At 42.0% G+C, this 27,684-nt stretch overlaps 1 protein-coding gene across 2 annotated transcripts in view; it reads right to left on the reverse strand.

Annotated features, from left to right (window-relative positions):
- SCN8A (sodium voltage-gated channel alpha subunit 8) overlaps positions 1–27,684 on the reverse strand; it is a 59,951-nt gene that overhangs the window by 9,719 nt on the left and 22,548 nt on the right. The window contains exons 6-22 of one of the 2 annotated variants that reach the window (XM_052809832.1): positions 26,595–26,686; positions 22,491–22,712; positions 21,666–21,729; positions 20,873–21,014; positions 19,966–20,172; positions 19,099–19,386; positions 18,312–18,704; positions 16,412–16,547; positions 14,218–14,456; positions 13,619–13,792; positions 12,301–12,657; positions 10,699–11,169; positions 10,198–10,315; positions 9,351–9,505; positions 8,258–8,431; positions 4,065–4,187; positions 439–723 (exon numbers count right to left, since the gene is read on the reverse strand). In XM_052809832.1, coding sequence (XP_052665792.1) covers positions 439–723; positions 4,065–4,187; positions 8,258–8,431; positions 9,351–9,505; positions 10,198–10,315; positions 10,699–11,169; positions 12,301–12,657; positions 13,619–13,792; positions 14,218–14,456; positions 16,412–16,547; positions 18,312–18,704; positions 19,099–19,386; positions 19,966–20,172; positions 20,873–21,014; positions 21,666–21,729; positions 22,491–22,712; positions 26,595–26,686 — 3,640 coding nt within the window. The remainder of the gene's footprint in view (positions 1–438; positions 724–4,064; positions 4,188–8,257; positions 8,432–9,350; positions 9,506–10,197; positions 10,316–10,698; positions 11,170–12,300; positions 12,658–13,618; positions 13,793–14,217; positions 14,457–16,411; positions 16,548–18,311; positions 18,705–19,098; positions 19,387–19,965; positions 20,173–20,872; positions 21,015–21,665; positions 21,730–22,490; positions 22,713–26,594; positions 26,687–27,684) is intronic. The other variant, XM_052809833.1, reaches the window with a different exon arrangement.

Here is a 27,684-nt window from a genome sequence, read left to right on the forward strand (position 1 = left end):
TGGCATAGGCTGCCTAGAGAGGTGGTGGATGTCCCATCCCTGGAAACATTCATCGTCAGGTTGGATGGGGGCCTCGGCAGCCTGATCGAGTTGGGGATGTCCCTGCTCGTGGCAGGGGGGTTGGACTGGATGGCTTTGGAAGGTCTCTTCCAACCCAAACTATTCTATGATTCTATGATAAATGAATCTAAACAGGTTTACTGTTGTCTCATGGAAGGTTTTTTAGACTCTTTGAAGAGCAGAGTTGGGGTCACCTGCTGTGCTGGGAGACCCCCACTACGCAAAGGGATGAAAGATAAAATGCCAATTTTATTCCAGATCCAAGCCCAAGTGGGATTAATGGGATGCTGTATTTCATGGAGAGAGGGAAGCAGTCAAAAGGCATTAGAAGCAGCTTGTATTTACCACTACTAGGGAGATGGGGAAAGCAAAACTTACAACTTGCAGAAGAGCCAGATATCCTGCCCCAACGTTGTCAAAGTTAATTTTCACATTCTTCCATCGAATCTCAGTGGAGTTGGGTGGCATCAGTGCTTCGCAGTCTGTCTTGTTGTTAACAATATTTATTTCAAAGCGCTCCTCAGCTGTTTCATTAAAGCAGTAATGATATTTCCCGGCAAACAGGTTAACCCCCATAATGCTGAAAATCAGCCAGAAGATAAGGCAGACCAACAACACATTCATAATGGAAGGGATAGCGCCAACCAAGGCGTTGACAACCACCTGTGTTGGAAGGGGTGGGAAAAAGTTTCAGTATAAAACACAAGGCAGGAAACAGCAAGCATCAATACAGCTGTTTTTGGGGGGGGAATAGGAGGTAAGGCCACTGACAGATCTGTGGCATTTACTCCAGGCAGAAGTTGGCAGTGAACTTATTCCAAGCGGTAAAAAAATTCTGCTTAAAAGCCACCTACTGAAGCTCTGTTTTTAAAATAAAACAGGCCACGTTGTTAGATTTACTGGGTTTGATTTTGGATTGTTACTTCTTCAGTTAAACAACAATTATTTTCAATAATTTTAGTTGCCAAAAGGGAGATGGGGGCATTACTGAGTGAGGCTCAGACTCTCTTCTTAGTAACAAACAGGCTCCTAGCTAAAAATTTTCTCAGAGCCAAGTTTGAGGACACTTTTGCTCATGGATTTGATGGCTCTTATCAGCCAGTGGCCCTTACGGCCATTCCCCACTTTCAAACAAGGCTGTTATCACTTCAAAGCCTGCCTCCTGCTCCCACCGAGGTCACCAGCAAACTGCGTGGCACTGACTTCGGTGGGGACAGGACCAAGCCCGGCATTGCTCTGTTAAGACTAAGCAGTGAGTCGCTATAAACATCAAGATCATATTTGTGACTAAGCAAGGCCAATCATGTTGTGTCAGGCAGACAGCTGAGCATGCAGCTATGCAGGCTCAAGAAGACAGAAAAGCCATGTTCCTTCCTCCAAACTGCAGCAAACACAGCGGGAAGCGATAATGGGTTTTGTCAGAGCTCGTATCTTCCACCATCTCCTAATTTTAGCCTTTCACAGTTTGGGAGCACCTTGTCCCTAAGCATCGCTGGCCAACACATGACAAAATGTAAGCTATCAAGCTTTTAATAGAGTTAGGTCAGCAAGATATTAAATCTTTTATTATGATCTCCTAATTTAGATTCCTTTAATAGATGAACAGAATCTAAACTGTTTTTACCCCTTTGCCTTAGTTTTGAAAGACTACTCAATTACACAGTCATTCGGGAGTCCTCAAGTAGTAGCACCTGAGCCACAACTGGTCCTGGCCACCATCAAGTGTCCCCTCTCCTCCTGCAACATCTATTTGCTGGATGCAACCACCACACACATGATAAGCTCCGCAGCAAGCACCTGTCCTCCAGGAAAAGTGAACGCAACAGTGATCTAGACAGTACGTAGCATTACAACAACTGGTAAATGACATCATGAATTCATCACTGTATACCCAGTGAGGTATAAAGACACAGGTCGGCGTCGAGCCCTCCAGACAGGCTCTATACAGAATGCCTTTGCTTTCATTCTCCCTTCATCCAAACAGGATGCTCTGCTGCTGAACACCAACACAGCAGCAGTACACCTTTTTGGTTTAAGATCCTTCAGATATCAATACGCTGGTTTATTCCAGTTCATCATGGGAAGCAAAAAAAGCGTCATATCCTCCTGAAATATGGTCACTTACAGTACAGTAAATTTATACAGCATTCAAAAAGATCTGAGAGAAGGAACATGGCTTTTGTGTGCAGACTGACAAAAATGCATGCACGTTTCATAACATTACTGTCAAACTTCCTGAATAATTTAAGAGCAGAGCAAGCTCTTGAAAATGCAGATTACTATGGAGTAGAGAAAAGCAAAGAACTACGTTTTATGTTTCCTTTGCAAAGGCATTTCAAATCTCTATTCTCTGGCTCAGAAGAATTGTTCTGGTTGTATGGGGCAGCAACACTTGTCTTCAAGTCAAAACAAAGGAAAAATAATTGGATTTAGGTAACTAACAGGGCTGCAGTAGTAACTCTCTATCAATTTTGCTGTGGTGAAAATCTCCCAATTTAAGCATGCGAATTTCCTGATTGTGCATTAGAAATCACAGCTTCTCTCCAGCACGGCTTAAAAATAGCTTTTAATATCTACAGGTTTAGTGCTAGGTCTTTTCCTTTGTGATCATACTCTCAGGTGGGACCTGAACCCAGCCCAGCAAAAGCTCTGGCTTTGTGTCAATGGAAAAGTTTTCATCCTTTGTGCCTGTATTATAGAATAAAGTTTAGAATTAAGCTAACTGACACAAAGAAATAATAGCAGGATAACATATTAGGGAAGAAACAACCCTCTTTGGATTTGTTGTTATATCATTTATTCCTATTGCTTCCTATGGAATTTGAGGATTCCTGATAAGGTCTCATTGCCTTTCTCGCGCTGTAGTTTGCGCTCAGTTATACTACAGCGAATTCAAAGGAGATCAGAAGGATCCAGGTGGAATTGCTCCAGTCAGACCCTGAAGTAAAACTGCGACTGCTATTCTCTTCCCCTTTTTTTTTAAATACATAATTTTATCTCTTGTAGTATCTCTAATTGTGAGCTAACTAGGATTTAGCACGAAAGACCTACATTATTGTTCTAAGAGCAACTGGGAAACCCATTAATACAACATACGCTTTACTTAACAGAAACATACAATTTTTTTGCATGTTCTTATAAGACTATTTCAATCCCAAATGGAAAAAAAGCACCAAAATACAGAATATTAGTGGCAAAGTAGCGAGACACTGCACTAATTTCAAATCCCCAAGAGAGTGGTGCTGTCTAACAATTTGAGGAAAGCTTGTTAAGTTCAATGCTTTGCTTGTGCTTTGTTGCTAGTTCCACAGTGACAGGACAGGGGACCGTAAAGCATGGTAAAAGGGAGGGAGTGGAAAGGAAAAGCTTCACTATCAGACAAGGCTTCCAGTCACCACCAGACTGGACCGAGAACAACAAGGTGCAACAAGAGGAATTAAACCAAAGCCTTTTTTGCAAACAGCTGAGCTCCCCGCCAGTCCCTTCCTGAAGGCCTGAGTGATCCGAGAAAGGAAGCAGCCTTTTACCCCCTTGCAGGCAGATTGCATTTTTAAAAACCCCTCAGATAAAGTCTTTCAATCCAATTCCACCAGCGGCCAACACCTAGAGGGGCTGGAGACACTGAGGTGGTTCAAATTCTGCTTCTTTGCACCTGGTGATTCTCCCTACATAAAAAAAGTTACAGCTGAGAAGCCCCCTCAGATGCTAGAGGTAAAAGCCAGGCTAAATGAGAACAGCCAAGTGTTAACATTGTCTACAAATGGCATGTGGTTTGGGCCAGTAATTAATGTAATGAGGCAGCTTAATGCATCTCCCTTTCTTAAGAGGGAAGGGTGCAGCGGTGGGCAGGGTGAGGGGACATCCACGGTAGAGGTGATCGAGTCAGCAGCTGCATCATGATTCTATTTGGAATTTTCTTTCCACCAGTTTTGATCAGTTCTAGCATGCTTAAAAAAAACCGCTCCACAGGCATGCAGAAGGATCAGCTGCTAATGGCATCTTACCCTCATCCCCTCAAATCGGGACAACGCTCTTAAAGGCCTCAAAGCTCTTAGTGTCCTAAGGGACTTTATGGCACCTAGTTCCGAGTAGCCCAGGGCATTAGCTATAAGGCTGACTAAAGAGACCTACACAGAAAATAGAGAAAAAAAAAAAAAAAAGAAAGAAAAAAAGAAAGAAAAAAAGAAAAAGAAAAAGAAAAAAAAGGTTCCAGACTGTTAGAATGAGTCCCCTAGCACTGATTGCCCAGCCCAGACTGCCAGCCTGGGCGGCCCCCATAATAAATACCGAAGACATGACACCAGCTGCCTACTTCACTTGACTGAAACGACCTGGAAGGAAATAATGCGGTTGAGAAAGGCATAAGAAAAGAACATAGGGGAAAGATAAGTGAGAGAAAGGCAGAGACACACAGACGGAGAAGGGGTCTGTCGGAAGGAAGAGCCCAAACGATGACAAAAACCTTACCCTCGCCCTTTACTGTCTGCAGGATCCCAGCGGCTCCCATTAAATTTAAGCCAGACAAATTTTAAAGGTACCTATGAGAAAGAATACAGATAAATACACACACTGCACAAACTGCACTCAACCTGTATAGCAAGCCACCGTGCTCACGCTGAGTGGTGGTGCTTCATCCGTGGCAATGGCCTTCAGGGACAGGACGTGTGCCTGAGCTTGCTTCTGCCAAAATAATTCTGAAAAACGTAAACACTGACCCCGTCACGCATGGTGCTGAGGCAGCCAATTCCAACATTTACTGCCTGAAAACCCAAGGATGGCTGTGTTTTTTCTGCTTGTAATACAGAGCAACTGTTGTGTGCTTTTTTTGCCTGCTTGAAGTTGCAGTGACATTTGTGAGCATCTCTGAGGGAGGATGAGGATGGGTAAGCCCATTTTACAGATGGGCAAACTGAGGTGTAGAGCAATTGTGTGGTTGCTCAGGCTCATACACTGAAACTATGACACAGCTGGGGACAGCTTTCTTATATCTATTTTTCAACACCATAACCACAAAGACCACCTATTTCCTTTAGCAGCCTGGAATCAGCTTTAGGCTCTACACTTGTGAATTACCAAATATCCTTAACCAAAGGGTAATGAGGGCAGCTCAGCATCCCGCAGGATTAAGCCCTGTATTACCAAAAGCCTGAAAGCATGGGGCCATCTACTTTTTGACCTGGCATGTGTGTTTAGGGCAGCAGTCCATTCCCCACACGAGTCAATGGAAAACTCTTTAGATTAGATCAGACATGACTTGGCCATATGTAAAGAGTATCTACAGACACCATTTCATCAGCATCCCACTACCTTCCATTTTTGACTAGTATCACATTACAGACACAAATAAGAACAGATATATCAACCTTTTTCAAGGAAAAAAAAAAGACATCAATATACAGTAACAAATAATGGAAAAACATGAGACCTCCTCCTATAACAGGTGGGGTTTTTTAGCTTAATTCTCAGAATAGGACACTTCCTATTTATCATTCTTTTTAAATAAAGGGATATTAAGATAATAACATGAAATTAATTATAAGGACGATTCTTATTCCACACATATTCCAGGGAAATTTCAGAACTAGTTTTCAAATGCATGAACATGTGGGAAAACATAGAGACTTCGTCTCATTTTACTGTTTGTGCATGTGCTTCACACTTTTTCTGTCTTCCTATCTGCCCCAAAATAAGTGGCCACAACATATGGCAACACAGCTCTCTGTTTCTTCCATGTGGTTTTCTGATTTTAAAATTACACTCATTAAAAACATGCCAAGGGTGTCCCAAAGGTTTACAACAAAGACTTTGTGAAGCAAAATCAGCCTACTCGGGAAGGGACCAAGCCCACAGCCACACTGGTACATTAAAGTCCTGGTCCCAAATTTCAAAATACAGATGGGATTTGGAGGTATGGGCTGTAAGGTCCATATACAGAGAAATACAGCATTTTACCCTGTAAATATAATACAGGGTACAGGCTTCACTGAATCCTCACTTTTACAGCTTCTTCCCCTTGGGATAATGCCCCGGTCCCGAGTAGGAAACTAACACAACGGCAGTAAAACGTCTAAAGGCTGTTTTAACTTTCATGGGGTCTTTTCAGTATTATTCTCTTGGGACACTCCGACAGAAGACACAGCAGGCACCGATGTCAGACAAAAGGAATTCCAGATTGACTGAAAAGCAGAAGCCTTCATTATTACCCAGAAAAAGACTTTGTCTTCACAAATACACCCAGCAAGCTTTGGGAATCAGAGGAGAAGGGTTATTTGACAATGCTATCAAACCTGAAAAATAACATTCAAGAGCGTTGTTATGATGCAAAGGCTTATTCTCTATTAGTAACGGCTGCCATCCTGATTTCACTCGAACCCCATCTACGTCACATTAGAAAAGCTGTTCAAAAAAATGTGATTTAACAGAGGACACGATGCATAGCTGAGATTTTGTCGAGTAATATTTTGGCATCTTAAATTCACATTTCAGATTTTTTGTAGACACAACTGTGCAACTCTCCTGTCTATGTCACCAAGTGAAAAGAGAAATTTCTCCTAAAGCACTGGGAATTCAGGATCCTTGTACATATGCACTTGTTCACTCCCTGTAAATGTGTTACCTGACTGGGAGGTTCCTTATCTTTACTCCACCAGCAGCCAGATACTTGGGAAGAAAATGAAACTTGTAACACATCTGTCAATTAAACTGCACTTTGTTCCCAACAGCTGGAATTCAACTCACAACATGAAGCATAAGGACTGTGAATGCTATTTTTGTGCTCAGCTGCTGGTCATCTTTTTAATTCAATACCCCAAAGAATTTCATTTGCTGAAACCCTCTCCTCAACGCAGTACAGAAGAATAGATGGTAGCTTACATTAGTTTCCATACTAGCACTTATACTTCATCTTAAGGCAGTGAAAGAGATACAGGGTTATTTTCAGAAAACAAGAGTTACTGCTTCAAGATGTGTGTTAAAAGGAAAGGTGTTAAGGGGATCAGAGAGGACTTTTTAAAAAAAAAAACAAAATTAAAAAATTCAGTTTTCCACAGGAAATGTAGACATCTTGAGTCACTTCTGCCCCTGAATTCCAAGCATAGTTCCTCCACCCACTCAGAAATATTTCCAGAGTGATAATGTCACTGAACAGCAACTTGGCATAACTGAATCATATTCAAAATGTTCCAAATGAGAAGCCTGGAATTTTTTTTTTTTTTTAATACTTGCTTTTGGGGCATTCACTAAGGACACTGATTCACAACTGGATGTGATGAAACGTTTTAGAAGAATCCAAGCACTTGGGATTCTACAGTTCCTTTTTTTGCAATTCTTTGGACTTCAAGTCCTATCGAATTCCATAATTTTCTGCCACTTTTGACAGCATAAATTCCATTTATTTTAAATGCCCTTGCTATGCTTCAGAGTCAAATTTATTGCTAACACCTCTCTATTGTCTTTCTTCTTTTAATTCTCAAATTTATTCTCCCTACCAAGATGTTCTGCAGGGGAATTCCAGGGTGATCATGTGCTGATCTGTCCAGACCAACTGTTTCCCTTGTTCATGCTACGATCACTTATCAGCAAGCTGTCTTTGCTGTTTGATGTGGTCCTGCTTTTTCTCTCCTGGGCATTAGATCTTTTTAACAGAAGAAGGATGATGTTGAACTTTTTTGCATAATAAGCTTTCAAAGTATTCAGATTTTCACAAATACACGCGCCCAACGTTCAGAACAGCAGACCTCGCTAGGTGGTAGGATGGGAAGACTTTGCCTGCTTCATTATCCCCCCATCGTTAATAACGCAAGCAAACGATTACAGAAAGATAGTGTCACCAAGGAATACCATGTCTGCACAAGTTCTCCCACTGTTAACACCTTCCGGTAGCTCAACACGTGGGCAGACCTCTTAGAAACAGTATTTTCAGTGGAGCAAAAGAGCCAAGGACTGGAAAACCCTCCTTTGTCTCTGCAGGCTCATTAGGACCTGCAGGGCAGAAATTCCACAGTTGCACAGGAAACACTAGCAATACTTAACGGGCTCAAGGGTTTTATCCCTGTTTGGGAAACTTACAGATACCTGGGATTGAATCCTCATTAAATATATGATTCAGTTAGGACACTTCTCAGGAGAAAACATTACCCCAGCATTCTCCTAATTAACATTTTTTTCCAACCAGAAATAAGGAGGAGAGGATACATACAGCCACAATGAGGAAATCCAGCCAGCACCAGGCGTTAGTGAAGAACTTGACAAATCCATAAGCACACCATTTCAGCAACATCTCCAGGATGAAAATGTAAGTGAAGACCTTGTCCGCATACTCCAGGATGGTCCGGATGGTTTTTCTCTGTTCTATGTAAATATCCTCAAAAGCCTGGGAAATAACCAGGTACTCGTGTCATTACATAGGATTTATTCCATAGTTCAATGTCGTTATCCAGAAGCTTGTTCAAACCATACTGAGATGAGCAGTGGAATTACATTTCTTATACAGTGCACCTTATCTGCTGTAGTAGTTGCAACACTGCAACACCAAACCAAAAAACATAAAAACCACAAAAAAAAAGGAAACTCCTGAATAAGTAACACAAGAACTTCTCTGCCTTTTAGGGATCTGAGTACAAGCCTTTATATCTAAAATGTTCAGCTACTGGTATCACTACAGTAACACGCAGAAGCAAGTTTTCTCTGCAGCTCAGCACTCAGGACATCCAAAAGGGCTGAGTTCATTGGCAATCAGACTGTTAATTACTATGAAAGCTGTGCATGTAAAGAAAACCAGGCTACTGCTGTGGGATATGAATTGTTGTGGACTTCTGTCCTAAAATTCGTAACATGCTTGAACATGTTTGTTGTATAACCCTATCTACAAAATAGTGTACTGTGTGAAAACAAACATACATAGTGATTATTTGTATCTATTTAACACCACGAGGTCAAGAAGCTCTGCAAACATGGGAAAGTGAAGAAAGGGAAATATAAATATTCTTGTTCGGTAATGTGAAAATGAGACATAGATACAGTCTGATTTTGTCCAAAATCCCCATGTTTCTAGTCATGCTATGATCAGAACCCAGATTTGCAGGCTTTTAGTCTTCATTATTAATTCAAACTAAACAAAAATCATTAAAAAAGGCTTTTGTCCAGTACCTACCACAACAGAGCTGTGTTGTTTTCTGGGTAAGAATCATCATTGCTTGCTTTTTCACCAAATTTCCTATATACAGCTTTCCCAATTAGAAGTCCCCTAGCTTAACACCACTGGGCTACACGTATTTCTGTATTTTACTCACCAGAGCACCACTGCTCAGTAGGATCATAAAGATGATGAAAGTCTCAAACCAATTATGTTCCACAATCAGAAAACAAGTCTTCCTCAAGGTCCACCAAGACTTCCCCAGCCCTTCCTCAATATTGACCTGACAACACTTACAGCGCTGCATACAACCTGGAATGGGGATAGTGCACAAAGGAATATAAGCCCAAATTTTGTTAGGTAACAGATGATTTAATGTAAGAACATAAAACTGTCATTGTCTTGAAGCAGTTCTGATGCCAACAATATTAAACACGCTGAATTTCAGTTAAAACTCTTGCATTCTTGAGGATTTTATGATTACTTTCACCACTTCTGTATCTGGGCACCTGAATTAACATCAACTTATGAACAGATTAAGCTCGTTATATTTGGTGAGGTATCCATGCATTTCACAGAAGAGGAATGGAAAACTTGCTGATAAAATAACCTTGAACCATTTAAAATATCTTTGCCATGGGAATACCTGTAATGGATCAGTTGCTGAAAGACATTGAGGCCAGCGACAGAAGGGAAAAAAAAAAAAACCCAAACCCCGACCAGAAGCCAGATTCTTCCGCTTCTAAGTACTCAAGGCGTCAGTTGTACAAAAGATCAACTTGCCCTATGCACAGGTCATGTGCATCCTTGCGATGGCAACTACATCTCCAAGGCCTTCAGTTTGCAAATTCTTCTAAACTAGTTCACCAGGGTCCAAGAAGGGTCTGAAAATAAGCTGACAACCAGCCCTGATCCAAACTAAGACCTAACCTTAAGGTAAGCTTACAGCTGACAGGTCCCCGAAACAGCTCGGAGGCTTCTTTCTACACTCCTAGTCAGCTTACCTTCTGTGAAGCATGCGTCTGGGTCCAGATACTCCTCTGGTGCCTCCACAGGGACTTCTTCCACTTCAGGCTTTATGTCAATGGTGCTACCTTCAGAGGAGCTGGTATCATCAAGTTTCTTGAACACAAAATAAAACCCAATCCAACCTATAATTAGTTCCCAACAAATATCAAACTTCATGATGACTCAGCGATTTGTTCACCAGATGTACTGTCATGAAAGTTGTTTCCTCACTTCACCTCACTAAAATCCTGCCCCAGCTTGCATCTCACATTAACAGGACAGACAGTATTAAGTATTTATATTATATATATTTACAAGTATTTGTGGCTTTCCATAGAGCAACTAGCACAAGAAACTTCTGTCTTGAGGGCAAAAACAACATCATAATATAAACAGAAGTTTTGTGCTGGAACTATCTAGTTCTCCCTCCCAAGATGCTTCCAGGCACTCACACGAGGGTCAAATGACTAGAATGAATTTTTTGCATTTCATCCTACCTCTTTGCTGCCATCAGGATCTGTATCACTGCTGAAATCTTCTGTGTTGAGATTTTCAAAATCCGATTCGCCTACAGCAATAGGTACCCGGACAGTGAGATTGGGGTTATTGATGAAGGACATGTGATCTTCGTCTATTATGTACTTCTCCACACTGCTCCCAATTCCACTCGTCGTGCCATTCCCATTCTTCTGATAATCAATGTCTCTGTTGATATCAGCCCCTGTATGGTTAGCAATGCAGTTCACCTTCTTGTCATACAATTCATCCAAGGGTTTGACCTCATCTGCCTCTCTCTGCTTGAAATGAGCCTGCATGAACTCACGCACTTTTGCCTTGGTCCAGGCAATACCTTTCTTGATGCGAATAACAGAAATCTGCAAGTTGTTCATCTCCCCATCGTCATCTGTTGCTGCTAAGTTGTCTGCGCTGAAGGAGCTCAGTAGCAAGGCCAAGAACAGGTTCAGCACCTGAAAGAGAAGAGGTCACGCTTGGCAGAGCTGACACACGAGGGTTATTTTTCCAAAGCTGAATATGAGTATTTAGCCACCCAAGTCCTGCTGATGTTAACAGGGGCTGCAGAGCTAAGTCTCCAGACACCACACTGAGAACCAGCTCTGGTGCCCATAGACTTATCGAGGTACCCAGGACTCAAGGAACAAGACACTGATCCTGCAACGCGTTCAATGAACGGGGGAGCCCTGTGCAGCACACAACTCTGCTGGGGTCCCAGGGATTCGGTGCAGGTAAAAGGGTCCCTGACATAGAGCCCCTTGCAGGATCCAGACCGCAGATGTTAAAAGAGAGGGATTTAAGCAGCAGCCATCCAAGTGATTTAAATTCAGCGTTACTGGTTTAGTCCCATCTCTAGCTCAAAGGAAATGGGCCAATTCTAGGCATTTTAGGCGATCACTCCCAGCTCTATTTCTTTGCCCACATCTAGCAATAGTCCCCAAGACTTATTTTGTCAAAATCCCTTGGCAAGACAAGTCCTCTCAGAGAGAGCTCACAACACTACTTTGAAGACATGCAACTGTTCACACTACATTCTTGCTTACATTTTCCTCCATAGACTTTTCTTCATAAAATTTAAGACCAGAAGGAAACATCATGATCTAGTCTAACCTCCCACACAACAGGCCGTGCAATTTCACCAGCCGATTCTTGCACACAACTGTACCTCATGATTGAGCTAGTGGGCAGATTTTGGAAGAAACTTCCAACCTGATTTTAACACTTCTGGACCTTCCCCTGTGTACCAAATTATTTCCTCTCCTGGCGTTTGAAAAGCCAGGTTTTGCTTCTTTTACGCCCTCAGGTGTGCGTCTGTCCCCTTTGACTGAGGGTTTCATACCTCCAGCTTTTATTGCAAAGTGCTTGGATGCTTTATTTGAGGGCAGCTGTTTAAGGCCCTGATCAAGCAAAGCACATCCTTAATATTGTGCTACCAAAGTCAACAGGACTGGTCATATGTCAAAGGCCATGAAGGACCCCAAGAGAGCTGGAACAGACTCATAAATCATTACTCCCTAGTCCAGTCTCCCCACATTCTACCCCACCCAGAGGCAACCAATAAAGACCCTCAGTAACCATTTACTGACCACTAAATTTCCGATGACCATGACCATCATGAAGACAATCAAGCACATGGCCTGTCCTGCTACTTCCATACAATCCCACATGGTCTCAATCCATTCCCCACACAACACACGGAAGACAATAAGGAAGGAGTGGAAGAAATCGTGCATGTGCCAGCGGGGTAGCTCACACTCCGGATTGATCTTGCAGACACACTCCTTGTAGCTTTTGCCGAAGAGCTGCATGCCCACCACAGCAAAGATGAACACGATGATGGCTAGCACCAAGGTCAAGTTCCCCAAAGCACCCACTGAGTTACCGATGATTTTTATCAGCATGTTCAGAGTGGGCCAGGACTTGGCCAGTTTGAAGACTCTCAGCTACAAAAAAACCAACCAAACCAAAAAACAAAACAGACAAATGACACTTAATTTAATTTCACCTTAAACAAAGAGGAAAAGCAGACAGAACTTCCTGAATGGCAACCTTCTTGTATTTTACGTAAACATAAGCCCATGCTTCTGCTACTGAAGTCAGTGGCAGTAGGAAATGCTTAACTTCTCTTTGAATTTGGCCTCCTGTATTTTGTACTTAGCTATCCCCCACATGGTGATCTCCCTTTACAAAGGAAAAGTATGGAGCTTCCATCTTGCTTTGCAAACTTTGCAACATTAAGGAAGTCAGGTGACTTATTTGAAGGGGGTGTGTGTGTCACAAAAAATTACTTTTCTCTTTCCTGAATCCTCCTCATCCTCCCCTGGAAAAAAGGACTTGTTTTCCTGGCATATCCAGAACACACAATCAAAGTTTAATTTCCAGAGAATCTCATTTGGAGACAGACTTTCTGAAGCTGGATATAAGCAGGAGCTTCGGAGTGTACTATGCTCCTTGGAAAATCCGACCTCAGTTGTGGTTCTCTGTGCCCCAAAATCTAACCTTGCGGTTTTCATAATTTCATTTTCAAAAGCTTAACCACTGACAGCACAAGTTAAAGCACACGAAGGCTGTAGGTATTCAGCACTTTTATTACACTGTAACACACAACCTACCAAATTTGACACATGAAATAAGAGGTGCATTCTAACATGGACCATCTCCACCCGTATTAAGTACTCTACACCAAGATACCTCCCAAGTCATCCTTCACTGCCTAAATGCAAAGAGCTGTTGCTCAGATCTCATAAACAGCCGTTATGAAGTAAGAAGAGACCACAAAAATGATACTACTCCATCTCTGTCCTCCCCCAAACTAGAAAAAGTGGTTTTTGCCCTTTTTTCTGTAAAAAGCTTTCTAGTAGCTCCAAGTTAGTAACATTCAAAAAGAACTGGAATATGGAATACCAATCGGAAAGATCGCAGCACAGAAAGTCCTTCCACATCTGCTAGACTCAGTTCCATTAAACTGAGGGACACAATAAATCCATCAAAGATGTTCCAGCCTTCTTGGAAATAATAGTAAGGATCCATGGCAATGAGCTTCAGGAACATTTCTGCTGTGAAAATTCCAGTGAAAACCTGGAGCAGTGAGGAGACAGACAAACAAAGAACAGCCAAAGATTCGCTTTTGTTCATTTTCTGATCTTCAGGCTAAATATTGAATGATGCAATTTGTCACACCAATTCAAACATGCAGCCTATGCAATGCCCTGTGCTTGTCTGCAGTAGTCTTTTCTCCTCCAACGCAGCACAAATATCATTGACCTACTCAGGCATACCAGGAACTAACAGATGGATTTTTAAGTAGTAACAAATTCTGACTGGAGAAGTGCACCCTTAGCAAACATCTCTGAGTTGCCAGAGACTGCAGTGAGGGCAAGCTCACATAGCTCAGTGTCCTCTAGAGTCTGGAAGAGCAGTTCTTTCAGTCTAAGTCTACATTAACAAGCAATGTATCCCAGTAGGAGCAGATCTGTAAGGAATATTTACCAATACTATCTTACCAGATTTCCTACGGAGAGCACATGTTCAAACTCTGGGGTCATAGGATGGTGCTCCATTGCCATGAACAAAGTGTTCAGCACAATACAGATGGTGATGGCCAAGTCAACAAAAGGATCCATGACAATTAAGTTCACTATCTCCTTCAGCTTGATCCAGTACGGGTGGCATTCCCAGATCAAGAACGTGTTGGCAAATTTGTACCAGCAAGGGGGACACTTCCTCTGGGACTCTTCCAGCTCTACAGTTACAAACCAAAACAGCAACAGAGTTCAGTCTTCACCTCTAAGGCTGCTGGATCTGTCTGACGCTCAGCATGGGTAAAATACTGCCTGGTCTTGCCTGTCATGAACGCGCCTCGTGTCTCCCTGCTTGCACAACAGTTCAATATTCTTGGGCCAAAGATACATTTTGCCGTATGTACATACAACACTCAAAACAAAAGAACTCCAGGATGCTTGGCAATAGCTTAAGACAAAGACTTACTAAGCCATGAACCTTACGACCATGGCCAATCATGCAGATTGCCACGCCAGGAGAGTTAGGTCAAGCCTTTGTACTGAGCTTCACCGACTTCTCCTTCCTCCCTACACAAGAGCTACATCACATCTGCACAAGGTTACCAGGAAGTGCAGTTCTAAACCTGTGCAACAGCCCCGCGTGGATCTTGTGATTCAATCCAAATTCTTTTAAATGAAGGGATATATTTAACTCAGAACTGATCAAGGTAAACCAGTTTAAATCGAAGTTACAGTTTCTAAACTGTCTTTGGTGCCAATTTTTAAATAACTTAAATGAATTCTGTGCTGAATGCAGACACGGTCTAAAAGAGGAAATATATGACATAATGCTGCAAAGGATTTTAAACAGGAATAACCTGATTAAGACTAACCACATCCATTTACAGAAATCAAACATGATGCTGTGTCCATTTTTTTTACACTGGCTTATTTCAAGTGTTTAGGGGAAAAAAAATTATAAATCAGGAGTTCTCCCCCCTCTATTCTTTGACTTGCAATGGTTCCATTCAGGCTATACAGCTGTTCATGCTGAAGATTTATTTTTTTATGGGTAGGGAAGGACCACTGTGCTCTCTTTCTCATTGGTTCTCTGGTTGCTTAGTATTTAGTTGCCTTGGAATTTCTAAAGTTAAAAAAGAGGCCCGTAGCACTGTAGCCTGTAGGCGTTTGCGCAGGAGGGAAGCAGCAGCAGAACCTCGCTCTGTTTCTAAGTATATTTAGTTTTCATACAATTTTATTGCAGGAGACAGCAAGAATTTGAGATCATCAACCTCATATGGCTGCTGTTCATAAATTCTTGCTGGGTCCCGCATAACATATTTGGAAATCTAATCTCCATGTGCTGTCCATTTCAGAATTTCTGTCATGCAGAAGTCCCTTTCTCTTCTGACAGCTGTCACATTTCAGCTCTTAGCATAGCTCAAATCTTTGTCTCCCACAGACTGTAAGCAAAGGAGGGTCTCTCCAGTCCTTGGGAGATGGCAGAAGACAGAACACCTGTATCAGACATTGTCTTACTCCTATAATCTCCACACTGCGTATTCATTATTGTAAAATCACAACTCTTTGTTGTCTTTACCTCTGTATCTATATATTTCAGATGCAAAACCAAGTAAAATAAAGTCCAATAAATATTTCTGTATCAATAATGACTCAAAAGAAGCAGGTTTAGGCAAAACCAATGCATGAATATGTACTACTTGAAAGCAGGGATAGCTAAATTCCGTATATCTGAAGGGCATGCACGTCCTGTGTCAGGTACCCAAGGCTCAAAACTGATCTCTGCTGTGCCGCACTTGCCTGAACAGACAGGGCCTGACCTGAGCTTGTACTCCCCCCCCCTACACCCCTCACCAGCTCCCTTATAGACCAGCTATCGCTCTAATCCCCTAAGCCACTAGGAAGCCATCTCATGAAGTTTAACATGACCACTTGGCATCCTCTTGGACAAACTGAGCAGACACGCGTGTCCGTATCCGTGTTTTGTGACCAGCCACACCTCTGGCCATGCAGAGGGACAGCCAGCACGGCTCCAGCACAGGGAACCCAGGGCAGATGTGGTGTGAGGAATTATCCTGTAACTGCCAGGTGTTGTCTTCCTACAACACACCACGAGATGGCAATCGATACATACATACTGAAAAATACCAAAGGCACACCTCCAAGCCATACCTACCCTCAACAAGGGTATTTGTCAACCCGGTCATTACACTGTTGGTTCGATCCTTTCTTCCATAGGATGCATTCACCTGATCCATTGAGACCAAGAGAGACCCACCAGGTTTCTTTCTAATTTCGATTTCAGTAGTACCCTGCAAAATTCATATGATGATTAATACAAACTCTTACGTCTTCCCAGTATTTTACATACTCTCAGCCTAGAAATGTGGCACGTACGCCCAAGAGAGAAAAACATCTTTGTTCCTGCTATCCTTCTCACTTTCCTACATTATGTAAGTGGTCAAACCAAAACTCAAGCCCTCACTTCTGCTAGCACCAGTGCTTTGCAGCCTTAGACAAATTAACGACTATATTTTAAAGAACATTTCTAATGAAGACTGCTATAGGACAAAGTAATTTACGCTCTGTACTACTACCAAACAGCACAGACGGGCAGTGACTCTTAACTGGGCCACTTTGCAACCCGTCTGGTCAGTGTGAACTCCACCTCAGCCTCATTTGAGGCACCCAAATTAATAAGGGTTAGGAACTGAGCATTTGACAGTATCAACATTTATTTAAAAATCTGCATCTCAAAATTAGAATAAAAGAAGCTTGGCCACATCACTATCCGAGAACTAACGGGGACTTCTCCCACTCTAGCCCACTATGAAGCTGATTTTCTAACACAACAGGGATATGAAACCATGTCTCAATTTCACCCTTGTGAAGGATCACCTTGCTGCCCCTCAAGTCAAAGAGCTTGCACTTTTAAAGGCACCTCACATTTTCCCTCCTAAGATTGCTCTGGAAATGCCAGTCTCTGTTAGGCCAAAACAATGGAGGTTTTTTTCCTCATTACAGGAATTTGCCACTGTCTGCCTGAGAACCTAGGTCTCTGCACAGCCCATGCAGCTCTCCCACCATGACAGTTAATTGCTTGTTGCATGTTGAACTCTCTCTACACATAGAGTTAGCAAAATAACTGCTAAGTAATACTTTCTCTTGTGCGCATGCATCATGCAGATTACTATTCCTACCACATTCATGCTGTGTCAGAAAGAGAATTAAATACTGAAGCAAAACATTGTATTAACATGCTAACTAGGGAAGAAAAAAAACAGGTAGCAACTGATACTTAACATAACTAATTAAGGTCAAACAGGTTGCAAGAATTGAAATAACTAAAAAAAAATAGCTTGGAATTTATAGGCACGGTAACCAGACTTTTCTCAGAAACAATTGATGTAGGTATCTCTCAAATGATGTCCTTTCAATCTTACCCAGATTCTTTTATGCCCCGCTAACTAATAATCTATTTTTTGAGCTTTGTTTCTCTCCCGCATTCTGAAACATTGATCCGCTAAAAAGGTTACTCAATACCAATTCAGTCAACTAATTACAAAAAGTCAGTCAAGGAAAATTCAAAAATTAAAAAATAATATTTAAAAAAATCCTTCTTTTACTAAGAGCTTCCCTTGTGAAATTTAGTGACAGCTAAAAGATTGTTTGTACCTCCCTTTAAATCCCCAAATATTTTATCTTATTGTGGAGAACATTTGCAACAAACTTTGGTTGGTTTCCCCATTCCCGTGCTTTAAATAGCTCCTTATGAATTCGCCCTGACATATACCAAGGGTTCCTACTATTATTAGTCCTTTAATTAAGGACTGAATTCCAAGCCTTTTTTTCCCAGGAAGCCAGGTGGAGAAGGAGGTGGGTCATTAAATTTGAGAAGAAAAGGAAGGGGAAGTTAAAGCACAGGGTGTTTAATCCAATAAAGACTTTATCGTCTGCGGTCAGACAGACTGACTCTCATTCTGCCAGGGAGTCTGGTTCACTTGAAGGGCGGCATACAGGAGAGGAGAAGAGGACAGACCGCCATGCCTACGCTATCTACTCATTGACTTCCTTACACTGTCATTGGTAGCTGCCTTATCTATTTTCACCTCAGGCAGAAGGCGTCCCCCAGGCATGCTGGAAGGTGGACCACCGATGAGGGACACCACGCCGTTACAATCCACCGTGCTGTTCCTCTTCACGTTTCGGCGGAGGTTGGGGAAAATCCGCGAGGACCGGCTGCCCTGGCTGTAGCCACTGTAGCCGCTGTAGCTGCTCCTTCGATCGCGACCGCGGATGGGGATGAAAAGGGAGTCTCTCCTGCCTTCGCTTTCCTCCACTGTGCTGTGCTCGTCATCAGCAAACTCGTTCTCTGAACCTGGGTCACGAAATCGCCCTTTGTAGCTGAAGATGCTGCTCTTGCTATTGTGTCGGGAGAGAAAAGGGGAGCCTGGGATACTGAGGAGAGACTGGGAGGGAGAAAAGAAAGAATGATAACAGCGTGAATAGTATGGAAACAAAGCACTGCTGTGCTGTCAAGTGCTGCTAAACTGGTTTTGCTCCCTCACCAGGTCTACACAAACCATCACCACTTAGTTGTTGGCAATACTTTAAGAGTTGTTCACTCTTGGCTGGCTGGGCTACGTCAGTGAAGTTATCTGGTTAGACCTCGACTCTAAGGAACAATTTATGCCAGGGTAAGTGTGTGCAAGGGCTGTAAATTTGCACCGTTAAGTGTCCTCCTGACTGGCTGCAAGTTTAAGATAGCGGGCGGATTGCTTTGACATGCTAATCAGGATCTAAACTAGAACATTATCCTGACTACAAGCAAGCATAAATGTTAGCAAAGGAAATGAAAACTACCTGGTTCATGATGGAAAATTTCCTTCCTAGCCTGTTATCTGGTAGCCTGAATGCTTTCCTCCTCATGCCATCCTCAGATTCAGACTTGAACACCTTTTCATTGTCACACTTCTCCTCTCCTTCTGACAGTTCCTTGTCCTTTCGTTTTTTCCTTCTGTTTCGACGCTCCTTGGCGCTCTTGGAACTGAGTTTGGAAATCTCTGAAGAGCTCCGAGACATCCTCCCCCCACCGTCATCTTCCACAGCATCTTCTGAGACTGTCCCTGCTGAAGTGACCATAGCAGCAGCCTGAGGGTGTAGGCAAGAGAAGGGAAAAATAAATTAGAAATTACCATGATTAATACTCCATTTTCTGCTTTAAGAAAGAGTGTGGCTTAATGCATGTAAGTACAAGTCTTTGGGGCAGGATTAAGATGCTTATTCTTTCTCTTGGAAGAAACTTGCAGCCAGGACTTGTAAAAATTTTTATAGTCTACTGTTGCAGGTAGTAAAATCTCTCTCAGTCCATCCCTCAGCCTTGTTTATAAGCATTTGATAAAGGAATGACAAAGATGTGCTTGTCTGTCTTGCAAAGATATTCCCACACTTAACTAGGAACTCTGGGAACATTTACAATTTCCTTAATAGAAGGGAGTTTTCCAGCACAAAATAAACACAGCAAGCTTGCATATAATTCAGGAAAAACCAGCAGCAGCAGGGAAGAGATAGTGCACAATGTCAACCCCGGTCAACAGAGGATGTGATGCCAGGGCAAGTCAGCCATGGCATTGCTGCATTTTTTTATTATACATCATTGCTCTGTAATAACAGGCAAATAAATCTTAAAATATGTAAATGCATCAAAAAATATACAATCTAACCACTCACCTGTGCTTCCTCCTGCTGCTTTTTCAATTGTTCTAACATGGCCTTAAATTCTGCCTCCTTCTGTTCTGCCTCCTCCAATGTGGCCTGGTTCTGCTCTTCATAAGCCATAGCTACCACAGCCAAAATTAGGTTAACCAGATAGAACGATCCCACAAAGATCACCAAGACAAAGAAGATCATGTAGGTTTTTCCTGCTGCTCGTAAGGTCTGGAAGTAGAAAAGGACAGTAGAGGGAAGAGAAAAGGAAAGGGGAAAGCAATTTCAGAGTGACACCCGATACATGAACGGATCCCAAGTTTCTTGACCTGAATGCTTCTAAGAAAATATAGCGGTGCTGAATATTTAACGTCTCAGCACTTCCACTGCAAAGCACTAAGACACTGCACATTCATTAGCCATAAACACAAAAGGTGACATCCCTCTTCTTCTCTTAAGGGAACATCCAACGGATGCAGACTGAAAATGATTCAGAAATACAGTGTGAAACTCAATGCTTAGACACCCTTAAAACAAAACAAAATAGAAGAAAAGCCATTTCAGCAAGATCCCCAAATGATCCTCAGATTACCAGAAAACACTCTGCCCTCCAAAGCGCCTAAGCATCTCCTGTGAGCAGAGCTGAACTGCTCACGGTCTGCTGCAGCAGGCGGCCAGGTTTTCCCAGAATTAATTCACAGTTCAGCTGTACACACACTGAGGACCTACCACCCCTTCTGGACTTAGAAGTACAACAGCCGCTTACAGGTAATGTCCCCTTCCTCCTCAACACACGATATCTCATTGTGCAGCTTTATTTATAGTTACTCTTTCAGACAGGAGGAATAAAATAAAGCTTGTCACGTTTTCCTTCCCTGTATTGTCCCCAAATTCTCATCTTGCATAACACCAAAGCAAAGTGTTTACTTACTAATTGATACAAGTTTTCCCAAAAGTCCTGAGTCATAAGGCGAAATAAAGCCAGAAAAGCCCAGCTGAAAGTGTCAAAGCTTGTGTAACCATAGTTCGGGTTCCGTCCTGCTTTCATGCACGTGTAACCCTCCGGGCATTGACTGTGAAGAAGATGACAGCCATTTCAGGGCATCAAGGCAGTAAAAGGGATAGAGCAAGTTGACAACATGCACATTATCCATGCTTAATGGAGATTTTCACAACTCTCGTAACAAATGGCATGCATTTTGCTTTCTGTGTCAAGTGAGAACAGCAGACAAGGAGACTGACAGGATTTCAGAAAAGCCCTGTTATCTTTGTCCTATGGAAACAAGATGCGGCAATGTGAGGCTTTTCACCCAACGTGAGCCGAAAGGACTAGCTTTTGCCGTAAGTGTCTTTAGAGCTGAAGGACCGGGTGAAAAACCAATTGGAAGTAATAGCACATGGAAAGTTTCCATTTCTGAACCTCCATCCCCTACTTCTGTGATGATTCTCATGATTGGATTCAGAGGGAAATAATGCCACTACTAATCATCGTTACAGGTACCTGCCTCCTGAGAGGACATGAAGGATCTCAGCTTACCTTATATTAGTCAAACAGACAGTAACAATGGATTAATAATTAGATTAAGAAACGTGAAATTTTTTACATGTGAAATAACACCAGAACCAACAAAGGAAGCAAAAGGAAATATTCCAAAGGTTTTGCCATCATTAGCCAACATCAACAGTAATTAGAGTCTCCACTTTTAATAAAGCTCAACACTCACCCTGCATCTGAGCTGTTACCACAGAGCAAAGGATCAGGGGCGCCAGGAATTATGTAAAAATTTGCTGAAGAAGATGAAAAAGAAAAGATTACATGCACACACATATGGAGTTAGAGGATTTAACATACTATAGCACTGTAAAAACCTTCACTTAAGAGCCCTCTAGATCCCTACTGATAAATTTATCAGTAAACTAACTCAGCTTTAAATAACATTATCCCCACTAACTGTGCCTGAGTTTAAACACCTTTCTGGAAGTCAGTACAGCATTTTGAATAAAGATTTTAAACTAGCTGACTGCACAGTAGAGAAGCTCAAAGTGAGAAGGGAGGAAGAAATTAAGTTACAAAAACTTGGAGGCTGGTTCCTTGATCATCCGCAGCATCATTTACAGCTCTGAAATCCTGCCAGCGTGGAAGGATGCTGCAAAGCAGAAACAGGTACCAACAACTACATGTGCATTCTCTGAAGAACTCGGCAAAACTAAGTGAAGGACCTGACGTTCAGCCCAGGGATTTAAATGGGCAGAGAGTTACTTCCCATTTACCATAGCTAATCTATTTTTAATCGGAAACAAAACAGAAAAAAAAAGCTTTTTTGACAAAATATTCAGCTAAAAGACCACAGCCAAGACCTTCTAAAGGATGAACCCAACTAGAAACACCTTAACAAGGCCAGGTTTCTAAAAACTGAAAAATATCTGAGTAAGGGGTTTTTACTGCGCAAAGCTGAACACACCACATTATAAGCCATGTCAGAAATCCTGGTCAGCAGCATTAAGCCAAATAAGAAGGTTTTAGGGAGTATCACTGCAGAAATACCTACACATATTGTTGGTGTATTCCTCCCAGTCAAAGCCCCTAGAGCCGTTATCCAGGAAAGTCTCATTCACATTAATTGGCCATATCACACACTTGTTCCTTAAATTGCCCATAAACAGCTGCAACCCGATCAGAGCAAAGACACTGAGACAAAATACTGTCAAGATCATTACATCTGACAGCTTCTTCACAGACTGAATTAGGGCACCCACAATGGTCTTCAAGCCTGCAGAGAAGAAAACAAGACTAGAAATCACTCCTGTAGAATGAAAAGACATTGAAAATTCAAATACATACAGTACCTTATAACTGCTATATGGTGGCTAAAGATTGTTGCTATAAAATGGCTGGGTTCCTGGGAATCACCACTCGCATTTAGGTTTTTCCACACAGTACAATAAAGGTGATGAATGCACCAAGCTCACCGGTTTCAATGGTGAACTAGCAACAGTTAGAACAAAACAAAATACCAGCGTTCATCCCTGAGAATATCTGAGCCTTGCAGCAGAGGATGCAAAGCATACTCGGGAGTCATTGCCATGAAAGCAGGGTTTGTCTAAACAAAGATGTTAAATTAAGATACACTGCTACAAACCTCTCCATGGACACATTTAGTTGTGTTTAAGCCTGGCTTATTGGCACAAACTACGACAACTTACAAAGATCAAATACCTTTTGAACTGTCTACATCTTAAGTTTCTACTGCTTAACTAAACTGTTTCAGCGCTTCTCCTTTCCTTGCAGGAGCTGAATCTTTCATTCAGGTCATGGGTTTTGTTACGGGTAAGGCAGGATTTCATCCAGAGTGCTGGCTCCTCGGGTTTTACCAAGGCCGTCAGGATCGTTAATAGGGAAGGCTCAATAATAAAAGTAACCTCAGGCATAAGCCAAGAATACTGCTGGCTTTCCAAACCGGTCTGGTCTGTAAGAGGAACCATCCATGAACTGGGGGAAGAATGCAGCACTAATGCATTCAGGAGACAGATCTAAACAAGCAAGAATTTTGGATGCAGAAACAATACAGTATTAGGGCCCTTTAATCAACCTTTCTGATGTTAAGTAGGATGATCTTGCATTTAGAAATGAGTAGCGAAGGAGGCTGAAGGGAGGAAGGAGAGGGGAAAAATATTAAAAATCAGAGCTCCAGCTGAATTCAGGGCCAGTCAGATCCAAGTCTCTGGCTGAGGCCAAGTAAGCATTCTGCAAAAAACTTTTGACAAGAAACCTTTCTATACCAGCAGAGGTTTGATCCATATCAGCAACATAAAGATTCAAAAATACATAAATAAAAAGGAATTCTTATGGAGGAATAATTTTTTTAAACGTCTTTCACTTCAATCTTCAAAACTTTTAATCAATGCCAAAGCCCTACTCCAACACAAAGCAGTTTTTTGCTGTTAGTTCTGACAGACAAATAACCATTACAACACTCGTTTGCATGCTCATCTCCATTGCTCAAATATGCACCACTCTGCACATGCAGCCATTTACACCAGCGTTTGTGTTTCTAGTTTGTATGTTGCTCTCTCATAGGCATATAAAGAGAATGGGGTTTGGAACCAAGATGATAAACTGGCAGCAAGAGTGTTCCCAGTCCAGTCACAGGACAAATACAACAACTTTCAGCTGAAGCAATCGCCGCCTTGTACTGCAGATCCAGATCACCCCTGGGTCCCATCTAATGTAGGTGTGTCACAGGCTGGCAATGCATGGAGACTGATGGCATTAGTCAATTAAAATACCAATAACTCAAGTGCCAATAAAAAAATACCTTCAGATCACCGCAGAGTTTAATATGGTCTACCAAGCCATAAGATGAAAGCAATATTTTGATGTTTTAGCATGTAGGTGCCACAGTCTATTCCTGTCACACAAATCCATGCAGACCCTCCACCTGCATGGGATTTTGTCCAGTGGCATGTCATGTTCTGGTAATATTTCCCATTTTTATCTTGTCTAAAAACCACACTGAGGATAATTCCAACTATTGATAGAAGTTGTAGTTAGCACTCATTGTAATACTAAGACAAGTTTCTCATTAGCTCAGCACCGTGTTAAAAGTTCCCATTCCATTACACGCACTGAAGCAGAAGGGGAACTCCTTTATATTTTAAGTGTATTCTAAATATCACTTCTTCCCCAAGACATGATAGCACTACAACCCATAAACAGCACCCTATGCCTAAGTTCATACTAAATAACCCAAAAGGCTAATTACACAAATACCTTACATTCCTCATATTGTTAGTCACAAAATCAAGAGGGGAGCAATGTTTGCACTTTACCTACATGCTGCAGAACCACAGCTGGGGCAATCCTATCCCAGAGCCTAACTGATACAAATAACCAAAGTTTTGCCATTTACAGTTCCAGCTGTGGATGTGTTCAGTGTGCCTGACATTCAAACATTTGGCTGTGTGCAGCAAATCATCCCTTTAGTAAAAAGTATGGCTGCACTGAACTTAGAAGAGCTCAGATCCACCCCCCTTGCTGTCATTTGAAATAAAAGGAAAACTCCATTAGTTTTGGGTAGTATGGAGAGAATGATACAAAACTGAACTGTTCTGCTCCTTTCCATAGGAAGACAAGGCATGCTGTCACACATTCAGTAACCAGCTCATTAAGGTTGCATCATCTTCACTTTGCTACGATTATGAAAGCAAAACACATACGAAACTTATTTTAACATTGATGCTTTTCTTTGAGCAAGCCAGTTAATACCTGTCGCAGGCTGATAGAATCACAACTGCACTTCAGATCTGTATAGTGCACTGCTAAACAGCAATTACCAAATATCTTTTGCTCTTTGTATGTGCACTGCCAAACATTAAGGAAGGCTAAGTAAGAACATTATTCTAGCATACTCTCATTCGGTGCAAGGAAAGCTGGTGCCACTTAAGAACATCATGCACAACAGCCATGTACATCTGATGGGTTTAGCAGTCTGGAATGGGGACAAAAGTGATGGGCCCCTACAATTCCATAGTCTCTTTTCTGGCAAACGTATATGCAAGTGTAGCCTGAGAAAGCAAAAGAACCATTATCAGTTAATGCATTAAGAAACAAAACACAAAGAAATAGAAGAGCAACACTTATCAAGTGACTATTTAGGGTGCCTACCTTGAGACAGGTCAAGCACCTGAAAACTGGAAAACTACAGATGCTTCAGGGCCTATGAAAACTGAGTCTTGAGCTTGACCTTAAAATTAAGGATGCTTTTGAGAAACCATCTGCATGAGACTTTTCTATACAAGAATTCAGGATCAGAATCATATTCTCAGTCCATAATGCTTCCATGGTCTCTTACAATAAAGGAAGGGCCATTGCTTACCCTTTGACACCCAGATTGAGTTAAGAGTCTAGAAGTAGCTTTGTAAGTGATGGTCCTGCAAAGTCCAGCTCTGGGGGGGGCACATGAAATGGACAGGTCTATGAATTGGGACTTCTGGCTTACTGAAAGTGCAGTCAGTACTTTGGGCCACACACTATTGCATTAATAGCTGACAACCGGTTCCAGTACACCATACAAATCCAAAAGCTGGTCATGCCAACGCTCCATTTAGCTTAGTCTATATCTAAATGGCAGCATCAACCCTTTCTGAAGATGGGGAAGCAAGCTTGTTGTCATCACCTAGAAGACAACCTGCGCCAGATCCCATCTGACTCCAAGTAACTGAAGTAGCCTCACGCAGAAAGGTTTTAATCTTGGTTGGGTTCTGCTCACTTGCTTTACAAACTTATTCCTAAAAACAGCTCTAGAAACACTGAGGATAGTGGGATGACATGCTGAGCAAGAAACCGTTCAACTTGAGGAGGAAGGGAGTGCCTGATCCTTTATTCATGTGAAACTTTAGGCCTGGCTTTCATTTCAGAGATTGGATAGCCACATGTGTAGACAGGGTTAAAGAAGTACGGAACAGCAGACTGTTCATCCCATAATTTGATGGCCCAGAAGCCTTAATTTCAAACTACTCTTTTTTTTACAGACTGCAAAGCCCATCAAAAATATCCCAGTGCCATTTCTGAGAAATAAGCAATGCAGGACGGGAGGGGAGATACGGAAAAGAGATACACGCAAGACCAGCCTTTAATGCTTAACGGTTCTCACCTGGAATAACAGAGATAGTTTTCAAAGCTCGGAGAACTCTGAAAGTTCTCAATGCTGAGACATTCCCAAGGTCCACAAACTCTGTGACATATCTGCAATGAGGGAGGTCACACACAAAAAACACAATGACAATACACACACCAAAATAAAACAACAACTACAGACAAAGCAATACATCACTCACAGGGGCCTGTACCCAACAGCTAACACCAACCGGAGGCCGCCTTACCTGGAATTACAGAAATAGTTTTCAAAGCTCTCAGAACCCTGAAAGTGCGCAGAGCTGAAACATTGCCTAGGTTTACAAACTCTGTTATATACCTGCAGAATTAAACCAGAGTTAATGGCACCGTTGGGGTCACCTTCCTTTTCATATAGTTGTCTGTTTGTAGGAAACAGCTTGTAATTTAAAATGCTTTAGAAGTGGCATTTATAAGAGAGAGACAGAAAATTTCAGAGCCAAAACACAGTTTAAGTCTCTCCATACTGCAACCAGCTTGTCCAGGTGCACGGTTAGATACTTGCATTCTCGCCTATATAGGACTTGAAAATTTAACGCTATCTCTCCAGAAGAAGGTAATTGTAAAACTGTCAAATATGTGAGGAGACTTGGTGACATCACCTCAGTTCAGTGGTTTCAGGTATATTCACTTCACTTCATGTTTTTAATAAAGCATGATCATCTTTTGCTTTGATTAGCGTCCTTCATTTTAATCCTTTATGCTTTACTACCTGTTTGTGAGCCACAGGTAGGTATGATTATCCCCATTTTACAAGGGGATAAACCTGAGATACACAGAGGATAAGAGGCTTACTGCAAAGTTAACGGAGTTAGATTTTATCACAACTTTTGAATAGCATATTTCCTCTGTGCTGTCTGGGGAGAAACATGGTATGAAAAGGCAAAGAAATGCACAATTCTTCCTGGTGCAGAAAGGCCACCACAAGTGCTTCATAAAACTTAGACCCTGTTAGTGGGATTTAAATAACGCACAGGGTTGCTCTAGCCCTTGACACAAAAAAAGGATTGTATTTGAAGTCTACAGGCAACCTCACTGGAAACAAGGAGGTTACAGTTACATCAACTAGA

The sequence above is a fragment of the Harpia harpyja genome, chromosome 15, assembly GCF_026419915.1.
Source record: "Harpia harpyja isolate bHarHar1 chromosome 15, bHarHar1 primary haplotype, whole genome shotgun sequence".
NCBI lineage: Eukaryota > Metazoa > Chordata > Aves > Accipitriformes > Accipitridae > Harpia > Harpia harpyja.